The sequence below is a fragment of the Aspergillus karnatakaensis genome (assembly GCF_047715665.1).
Source record: "Aspergillus karnatakaensis strain CBS 102800 unplaced genomic scaffold BJY04scaffold_87, whole genome shotgun sequence".
Taxonomy (NCBI): Eukaryota; Fungi; Ascomycota; class Eurotiomycetes; order Eurotiales; family Aspergillaceae; genus Aspergillus; species Aspergillus karnatakaensis.
Genome location: NW_027395799.1, coordinates 16,085 through 27,117, shown reverse-complemented (window position 1 = coordinate 27,117; position 11,033 = coordinate 16,085). Strand labels below are relative to the sequence as shown.

At 32.3% G+C, this 11,033-nt stretch overlaps 1 protein-coding gene across 1 annotated transcript; it reads right to left on the bottom strand.

Moving 5' to 3' along the window:
* Positions 1–49: 49 nt before the first annotated feature.
* On the bottom strand, positions 50–1,471 carry BJY04DRAFT_224246 (aromatic prenyltransferase; the record flags this gene model as incomplete). The annotated part of the gene is made up of 3 exons (XM_073717900.1): positions 50–614; positions 666–1,228; positions 1,286–1,471. 3 exons carry the CDS (start codon positions 1,469–1,471, stop codon positions 50–52), a joined length of 1,314 nt encoding a protein of 437 aa, XP_073564986.1.
* Positions 1,472–11,033: the final 9,562 nt, after the last annotated feature.

The window sequence follows — 11,033 nt, the reverse complement described above, 5'->3', positions numbered from 1 at the left end:
AGCTAACAAGAAGGAAAACAGGCAGGAGATAGATCAAGGCAATCAGAACCTACTCTGCTGCCTCAGGAGTAAAGTAGGAATTAACATCTAACTCCCCACTCTCTGTGACCATGATGCTGACAAACGTCTGGATCGTCATTCCATGACGCGTTGCTCGATCTGGTGTGAGACGTTTGATTAGGTCCAGATAGCCAGCACAGTACTGACCGCGGCCCTGCGTTTCCATCCAGCCCGTTATTGCCTCAGCTACCTCCCAGTCATCACCGACCCCGTAGGCGCGCATGTGGATGGCCACCTTGATATCCAACCGACGGCGTCCGGGCGCTATATCAACCTGATAGAATGCCCCCTTGGTGAGGGACGGGAGCACCTGCTCTGTGGTCGTCGGGAAAATACGAGTCACAGGCAAATCGGAGTCGTCGGTGTACGCTTCTGGGTCAAGTCCTGTTATGGCGCATAACAAGGTGCGCAGGGCGAGCAGTCCGGATTCGGGGATGGGGTTTTGTCCAGCAAGGGTGAGGACTGTGCGTATGGAGGCGAAGCTGGATTCAGGCGAGTGCAGGTATAGCTTGAGACGGGCTTTCGTAGGTGCAGTGTTGTCTACTGATAGCAGACTGGTATTAATGTTAGTCCTCGATGTTCACTGTTTTCAAAATCTCACTCACATAGGAACAAACTGCTGCCCGGCGGGAGGATTGTGCAAGAATTCCATAATAGCCTCACGCGCAGGCCACTCTGCACCCGGATCAAGCTGAGCAATCGCCTGATCCCATAGAGTGACTGGCAACAACAGTGGCCCTGTCTGCCCGAGCTTGCGCGGGAGGAGGTATGTTTTGAACCCGAGCCCGCTGCGGGTCCACTGCGCGGCCACGCCAATGGTCATCCTGATATCGACCCCGGCTGCTGCTTCCTGGGCGTACTTAGAGCGATCGTGGTCGAATAAGGTGGCTAGGAAGTGGTTTGTCCAGGCGAGATCAATTCCTGTCGCTGGGGCTGCAGCTGCAATTCGGTGAAGCAACTCAATCGTTGCCTGCTGATTAAGAGGGTCCAGTGCTGTACCTGTAAACGGGCTCATGGGTTCCAGGGCAATGCGAACGTCTGGTCTGTCTGTGGCTGAGCTGTTCCATCTCCATGAATACTCAACCGGCGAGTTTCTATCGCCAAATTCGCGTATCCACTTGGCGCCCCAGGCTTGATCAGATGTTGGGGATGAGCCCAAAGACGGAACCTATCTCGCTTAATATAAGCATGCGCCAGATAGAAGCCGCAAGGTACGGCTACTGACCATCCAGTGGTAGTGGAAGACTAGTGCCTCCATCTGATCTTCTGCATTGAGGCCTCCGGCCTGGAGCATGTTAGCCAGAGTCAGTGCTGTAAAGTTCCACCAGTAGTCGGCATCAGGGTTGCGGGGCGGCAGCCACTGGGCTAACTTGGTCAAGGCCTCGGTAGGTGCGAGCTGGCTTGGTGCCATGGTAGGTAATAGTCAGTGTGGAAAGATATTGATGGGGCGTTCGCTAGATCCTGGATGTTGGTGTGTTCTTTAAGCATTCCTTTCACTATTATTTAAGGTTGTAGAGTGCCAAACAGATGACCAAATGGTTCCCATTGCAATTCGTGTACTACCTAACCCAGCCAGTGGAACACCTCGTATGCTCGAGAACTTAGCTCTATAGGCCTATGCATGGGTGGCCTGTCTGATTTCATTCACATGATGCAGGTATACGAGCGGTAAAAGCCTAGGCCATCAATCTGGCAAAGTAAGCGGCATACGCTGAGAGGCACTGAAGTCGGGACGGGTTACACATACAGCAAGCATAGCTCCATCTGGCTATACAAAGCGATCCAATATTTCAGATGTTTAATGCAAGCTCGGATTGTAGGTAATGATAAGGATGCTTTTTACTCTGGGAATACGAGTGCGCATAATCAGAGCAAACTGGTGGCGTTGAGGTTTCATGTCCTACGCCAGACCAGTCACTACAGGCCCCAGGATATAGTGCCTGGCAGGGTTACTTACGGCTGTCGGTAGCCTGCTGGGTCCTCCTTATGGATGTAATAATCCGAAAGAGTCCATTTGTAGGATCTGCCTGGTCCATATCCTTGTCGATTCACCGGCCATCTCCGTTATACAACAAAGCAGTAATGGTCTGGTGTTTCTCGACCTTCGCCAGGTCCAACGCAGTCTACACTTTCTTATTCGTCGCCTCAACGTCAGCTCCAGCTCCCAGAAGCCGCTGGAATGTCTGCTCATGCCCCCCTCTTTGATGCCCACTTCAGCGCCAACCACCCCTCCCGATTCCTCCAGTCTAGATCTGCCCCATGCGCAATCAGAACCTCCATCATTGCTGCCCGGCCTATAATCGCCATCGTCATCAACGCCGTCCGCCCAATTCCTGGCTCTGAATCCATCGCAGCCCCGTGTTCTAGAAGCACTCGCACAATCTCATCACACTAACTATATTCCGGCACGGACCCTAGGGGAGGGTTTCACCATAAAATTAGTAGAACCTTTTATAATACTTTTTTAATATATTACTAGAATAATGCTAGTGCGTTAGTTAGCCTAAATAATATAACCTAGTATTTATAAAAACTTTATTTTATTCTAAAAATAGTCTTCTACTTTTTTCCCTCCTTAATCCTAATATAGTAATATATATTAGTTATATTAAGTTTTATAAATTATTTTACTCCGCGTAGTTAGGCTTAGATATTATTAATTAAGGGTAAAGGATACTAATCCTTAATTATCATGTTATTAAGTAGTTAGTAATCTATATAAAGTTATTTTTTTTTTCTCTTTTTTAGGATAAATAGGACCCTATATTTTATTAAAGATTTTAATTTTTAAATAATTCTAATAAATTCTTTAATATTAATATATTCTCTTAGTAACCTATTATATTTATTATTTAATAGGATTATTTATTAATAATCTAGTACTTTTCCTTCCTAAATAAGTATAGTATAATTATAGGGCCTATATAATAATAGTACTAGGTTCTTAGGTTTCCTAAAAATATCTTAAAATTAACTATATTTTTTAGGATTTTCTAGAGTAGCTTAGTATTACTTATAATTACTAGTTATTAAGCCTCCTCCCTATCTTTTTCTTTACTTTTAATAATTTTATAATATTATCTTGTTTTACTAGTAGCCTAACTAGGAATATTTATTAATTATACTTATTTTATTAATTACTTTATTATTATAATAATATTACAGAAGAACAGACCTCTCTGCGTCTTCCTAACCCTGGTAACCTCTCGTAAGCTCGCAACGCTTGACTTAACTTACTTAACCCTTTTCTACACAGCTTTATATCTAACTAGTATAAAGACTAGTTACAGTCGGGTTAAGCTTAGTTAAAGTAAGCAAGGCTAAGTATCTTATATATAAGATACCTATAAAGTAGTTTATACAAGTATATTACTATTTTAAAGGTAACTCTAAGATAATAGTTTGTATTAATCACGAAGAATAAGTAAAACTAGATATAGTAGTAATAAGTGTTCTTAAATATCCTTCGCGCTATATATTATCTTATATACTTTTCTAAGGTATACTAAGTAGTATACCTAATAAGATACCCTTTTCTTATATACTAAACTCCTACTATTATTTGGTATACTAGATAGTATACACACGTGATTTCTTTCGTGGGCGTCTCGCTAAGTAGGCTCTATTATATAATAGTTAGTATTTATTCGTGCTTGTTAGTATTACTAGGTCTATCCTAATACTAAAAATATTTAATATATTAAGGACCCGAATATTATTATAGCGTAATCTTCCGTGGCTAATAATATTCCTTCCTTAATAATAGTATCCTAGGATACTATTATCTTGTCATAATATTACTAGTTTATATTATTCTGCCACGTAAACCGCCTAGCTGGGTTCTTAATACTACCTCCCCCTTTTCTTGCTTTTTATCCCGAAAAGTATAAGTATTATAAGTTCCCCGCACACCCGTAAGTTCTAGTTCCCTTTTCTTTTCTTCCTAAAATAGCTTATTATGCCCCCCAAGTATAACTATCTCGCTAACTATATTACCTAGTCTAAGAATATTATCTAAAATAGTTTCCTTGTCCTAAATCCTTGCAAATACTACTCTACCCGCGGTATTATGTATATTATAAATTTAAAGAGCCGGAACTATATATTATATACCCGCCGCGGTTGCAAGTACGAGAAGTAATTTTATAACAAAAAATAATAATCTAACTTAAAATATAATAAAAAGTAAATAAAGTATAAGATAGCTAAGGCCGAAAAGGCCTCCACCTGCTTGTTCGCAAAGCTATCTTACCTCTAAAAATAATAGAAATTTCTAAAAGAGCGTGGCGTTAAGATATTAGATTATAATATAATAATAATAAATTAGTTAGATAAGAAGGATCCTCTAACTACTAAGGATTACTCTAAACTTAAGTACCTAGCTAGTAAGTATAAGGCTATAATTACTTAGCTAGCTATAATATTAAATTAAACTAGTCTAACTTAAATAATTAAATCTGTAATATTCTAGTAGAATATAGACTTTTCTATTTTTAAGATCCCTAGTAGTATTCCTAAACCTTTTTCTAGTAACCTATTAGGTTCTTAATAGGTTCCCAGGTATTTTTAGAGGTATTATATCTTTTTTACTTTACTAGGTATCGGGTTTTGCCGCTAACTCGCTTGTGGTTTAGAATCTTTTTAACTTTATATTCTGCTTTATTTATTTTTTTAACTTTTATATATTTAGCAAGTTTAGTATTAACAGGTGCTAGTTCTAATAATAAAATATAAAAAACTAGGTATATATATTTTATTAAAGCTAGTAGCTTTAGTTAATAATTAACTAGTCCTAGTTACTTCTTAATTTTAAATAATCTTAAGCAGACATGGTCTAGCTTTACGCTTAGTTATTTTATTTTAATATTTTATTATAAGAAGAAAACCTTCCCCCCCTCTTCTAGATCTAGTCCCTTAAATTTTTTCTTGTTATAGTAGGTTGCTATCTACATGTTAATAAATTCTAAATCTCTTAATAGTTAGGCTTGGATTATCTTTAATTTATTTATAAAGAGGTTAGCTTCTTTAGCTATTAGTTCTTTTTATAATAGTTCCCCATACATGCTTAGATAATATTTGTAATTAGTTTTAAAGAGTATTATACTAGTTACGCTGTGTACTAAATTATTATATATAAACTAGGCTATTAGTAAGTTATCTTCCTAGTTATCTTGTATATAGTTTATATAATATCGCAGGTATTACTTGATAGTTTAATTTACTCTTTCTATTTATTTATTAGATTATAGTTAGTATGCGGTAGTTATTTATAGCTTGATCCCTATTTAATCCGCGACTAATTTCTAGAATTTTATAGTAAATAATTTATTCTTATTAGATATAATATACCTTAGCGTGCTATAGTTTATAATAATAGTATTAATAAATAGGCGACCTATGTCTCTTGCGGTTATAATTATTATTATTAGTACTAGGTAGATATATTTCGTGAGTTAGTCCGTGATAACTACGAGATAATCCCTTCCTAATATTATAGTTAGTAAAGGACCTATAAAGTTAACTATAATTTATTCTTATGGTTTTGTTAGTACTTCTAGGTTCTATAATTTTCTATATAGAGCATGCCTCGCAGGCTTGTTCCTAATATAGCTTTCATATTTACTAATATATCTTTTAATCTTTTTTCTTATATTTTTAATATAATAGTTTCTCGCTATTTTTTTATATATTTTATTAATTCTGAAGTGTCCTTCTGTCGGACTGTTATAATATAATAAAATAATCTCGTTAATTAGCGTTAGTAAGATATAGATTAATCCCTTAATCTAAATTATACTATCTTAGTATTTAATCCCGTTATTTAACGCTTCTAGGATCTTTTACACGAGTTTATTATTTTTTAAGGCTTTTTTAATCTTATCTAGAATCTCTAGTCTGCTAACTTTTATTATTACGGCTAGGATTATAGGGTTATTTTTAAGTATTTTATCTTTATTAACTTGTAGGATTACTAGTTTTAGATTTTTTTTCTTATTTTTATAATCTGGCCTTCGGCTGAGAGCGTCTGCTTGCACGTTTTTAGTTTTTTTATAATATACTACCTTATAATTAAACTGCGATAGTAGTTCGGCCTATCTAGCTTGCCTTTTTATTAATACTTTAGTTATTATAAAGTAAGTTAGATTTTTGTGGTCAGACCTAATTATAACTTAGTATCTTATACTTTCTAGGTAAATCTTTTAATATTTAAATACTACTACGATAGCTAGTAATTCTTTATTATAGATATTATAATTCGCTTCTAGTAGTGTAAACTTCCTTAAGTAAAAAGCTACTAATCTTTTCTTATTATTAGTTTTAGTTTAGGTTATTATAGTCCTTAAAGCGTAGTTTAATATATCTATTTCTATTATTATAAGTAAAGCAGGATTATGCTGCTTCTAAACTAGTAGATTAGTTAGGTTTTTTTTAGCTTTCTTAAAGGCCTGTTACTACTTATTTATCTACTTATATAAGATATTTTTTTTTAATAGTTTAAACAGGGGTTTTATATTATAGGCGTACCCCTTAATATAATATTAGTAATAGTTTAGTAGGCTAATAAATTATTATAGTTCCTTAAGGTTCTTTAGCATAGGCTACTCCTAAATTATTTTAACTTTTAACACTTCTGCCTGGATACTGTCCTTAGTAATCTAGTATCCTAAGAACTCTATTTCTTTAATATAAAACTCGCACTTCTTAAGCTTATACTTAAGATTTGCTTTCTACAGCTCTACTAGTATTTCTTATATATCTAGTACATGTTACTTAAAGGTTTCTAAATAAATAATAATATTATTAATATATATATATGTGTATCTGGGTAAAACCTTCTATAGTACTTTTTTAATATATTACTAGAATAATACTAGTGCATTAGTTAGCCCGAATAGTATAACCTAATATTTATAAAAACCTTATTTTATTCTAAATATAATCTTCTATTCTTCTCTTTCCTTAATCCTAATATAGTAATACGCGTTAGTTATATTAAGTTTCGTGAACTATTTTACTCTATATAGTCTATCCTAGATATTATTAATTAAAGGTAAAGAGTACTAATCCTTGATTATTATATTATTAAGTAATTAATAATTAATATAAAGTTATTCCTTTCCTCCCTTTTTTAGGATAAATAAGACCCCGTGTCTTATTAGAGACTTTAATTTCTAGATAATCCTAATAGGTTCTTTGGCGTTAATATAGTCTTTTAGTAACCTATTATATTTATTATTTAACAGGATTATTTATTAGTAATCTAATCCTTTCCCTTCCTAAATAAGTATAGTATAATTATAGGGCCCGTGTAGTAGTAGTACCAGGTTCTTAGGTTTCCTAAAGATATCTCAAAATTAACTATACTTTTTCAGGACTCTCTAAAGTAGCTTAGTATTACTCGTGACTACTACTAGTTACTAAGCCTCCTCCCTATCTCTTTTTTTATTTTTTATAATTTTATAGTATTATCTCGTTTTACTAGTAGCTTAACTAGGAATATTTATTAACTATACTTACTCTAATAATTATTTTATTACTATAATAATAAAAATAACTAGACTTTTTTTTTCTAGAGTTATATAATTACCTCTAGGTATTAACCTTCTTGTAGGTTATTTAACTACTTACTTAATCTTATTCTAAGTATATTACTAGCTACCAGCCCTAACTAGTACCTTTTTCTTTATTTATAAGTATTTTTTTCTTTATTAAAATATTTTCTTACTCTAATTAATATCTGGGTTATAATCCTCGAGCTACAGGATCCCTAATACTATATTATACCTGCCTAAAGGGATTATATTAAAACTTAGTTCGTAGTGTTTCCTATATATTATTATAGGCAGCAGTACTAATTTAATTATTAGTTTAAGAGTTCTTAGGTTCTCGCTATTTAATTTATTAATTAGCATGGGAACTTCCTTTCTTATACTTAGTAATTTATAAAAGTTTATAAATTCAGGGTTTATAAAGTTACTAGTTACTCCTAAGTTAATTATAGTGTTTGCTAGCTATCTATTAACCTAGATTAATAATTTAAGGTATTATCCTTATTATATTATTACTAAGAACCCTAGTAAGGCTAGTTTATTACCTTCTAGAGATTTTATTTCCTAGTCAGGTACCTTACTATACTATAGTAGTATTAGTACTAGCCCTACCTCCCTTTTCCTTATATTATAGTAAAAATATAGTATTTTATAGTAATAAAGCCACATCTTAAACGCATAATCCGGGTATTTCTTATATCCCTTGCACGTGTAGTTTATCTAATAGCACGGGTATTTTATATTATCTTTAATATATCTAGGCGCGACCGGGTTATACTCTGCTAGATTTTTTAAGGTATTATACTATAGTACTAGATACCTATACTTATAATAAGTAACCTATAATTACTAGTTATGCTTAGGGTATTTAATATAGTACTTGTAATTATATTATTAGTAGTAGTAGTATTTATAATTAAGTAGGCTTCTCTACTTCCTGCTAGTTTCTCTTAGATTATTATAATAATCTTGGTTATCTCGCCCGCAGGCTCCGCAAAATTATAGATATTTATTATAAAACTATTTATATACTACTTAATCTTTATTAGTCCTATCCTAGTATATTAGCTAGATATAATAATATTAAGACGCAATTCGCTACTAGAGTTATTATTATTCTTACTTAATTTTAGTTTTTCTATATTCTTAGTAATTTTATTCTATAGCGTTAGGCCTTCTCCTATTACCTAATAGTTTAAAAGAATCCTTAAATCCTTTTTAAATAAGGTTTTTAATTAGGGTTTCAGGTATCTTAATAAGTTCCTCCCTACTAGGACTAGGGCCTTCTACTTAAGTACTAAATTATTTATTAAAAGGGTTAAAGTCCTATATAATAGCTAGGAACTTATTATACTCCCTTTCTTAAACTAGCTTAATAATAGATTTATCTTTATAAGTCCTGTCTAACCTCTTAACTTAGATATTTTATAAAATCTATTAGAGTTAATATTCTTTTATATAACACTTACGTGTGAGCTTACAGGCCTCGCCGCTATAATTAGTATTATATTTTCTAGCCTAGACATGCATGTAAGCTTCTAGCTCTATATTAGTTATATTATTAAGGACTTGTTTATTTTATTTACTTTAGTCTAGAAATAAGTTACTTAGGCGTTCTCTTATCCTTAACTCCCTAGCTTAATATAGTATATACCTAACTAGCTTTTCTATTTCCCGGGTGATTCTTATAACTTTTTTGTAGGTTAGAGGTATATTTATATTCTCCGCATGCTTTATTTTTTCTAGGGATATTATAAAAAAGTTTTCTTCCCTAGTTATGTTAAGTATTATTAGCTTTATAGTAGCGTTTAATTATTTTTTTTATCTAGAACCTTTATAGTTTTTCTAGCCCTACTTTTTTTTTTAAGAGTAGTCTGCTGCTTTATAGCCTAATTTACTATAGGTAAAGTATAGATTTTTTTTTTAGCGCTGTTCCCTTTCCTTCTTAGAAAGTATTATATTAAGGTTTATTAGTTAAGGTCTGTAGGGATTATTATATCCCTAATTTCTTAGCTAAAATTATTATCTAGTATTAGCGTGATTTTCTCTAGTCCTGCTAGATTAATAAAAGTATAGTACTTAGTATTTATTGCGCTAGTACTAATAATAATTTTTTTTCCTTACCCGCAGGTCTTAGAATTAGTTATTAATTCGTACCGCTTGCTTAACTATTTTTTTAATAATCTTAGGTTTATTTATAATAGCTATTTTTTTAAGGATCTCTTACTTAAGTCCTTCCTTAAATTACCTAATAAAGGCCTTGTTATCCTAAGATATACGCGATTATAATTACGCGAACTTAGACGCGTAATAAGATATATTACCTATTTACCTTAGTTATCTTATTTCTTGTTTAGTATTTTAAGTAGTGTTAATATTACTAAAGATATCTTCTAAATATCTCTTAAAGATATTATAGTCTACAAAGATTTCCTTAGTATTATTAGCTATATTATCCGTGTTAATAATTTAGTATTCTCTTATAAAAGGTTTAAACTATTCGTAAGCTGCCCTGGTAAGATAAGTAAAAGTAAAAAAAACTTTATCTTCTTATCTTATAAACTTATTCTTATTAATATTAAGATAGGTATTTATCTAGGTCTACTAGTACTTAAGCTTAGATTAAGTATTATTAAAAGGCTCGGGGGTTTTAAGCTTTATAGTTTTTGCGGTAAGTTTATTATTAAGTTTGAGGACCTGCTCCTAGAGTTATTTAATTATTCCTTAAGCTTTACTAGTAAGAGTAGTATTATATTAATTAAGATTATTAGTTAAGTTATTAATAATTATAACTTAGTTATTAAGCTACTCCTATATAGTGCAAATAATAGACTAGAGTTACTTTATATTAATAGAGGGTTAGTTAGCTTGCTAATTTCCTCTAGAAGTTATAATAATAGTTATTTTAAGTTAAGACAAGATACTCGTGTTAACTAGTAATTAATATATTATAAAAAAATAGACCTCTCTGCGTCTTCCTAACCCTAGTAACCTTTTGTAAGCTTGTAATACTTAACTTAACTTACTTAACCCTTTTTTATATAGCTTTATATTTAACTAGTATAAAGACTAGTTATAGTTAGGTTAAGCTTAGTTAAAGTAGGCAAGGCTAAGTATCCTATATATAGGATACTTATAGAGTAGTTTATACAAGTATATTACTATTTTAAAAATAATTTTAAGATAATAGTTTATATTAATTATAAAAAATAAGTAAGACTAGATATAATAGTAATAAGTATCCTTAAATATCCTCCGCGCCGTATACTATCTTATATACCTTTCTAAGGTATACTAAGTAGTATACCTAATAGGATACCCTTTTCTTATATACTAAACTCTTATTATTATTTAGTATACTAGATAGTATATATACGTAATTCTCTTCGTGGGCGTCTTGCTAGGTAAGCTTTATTATATAAT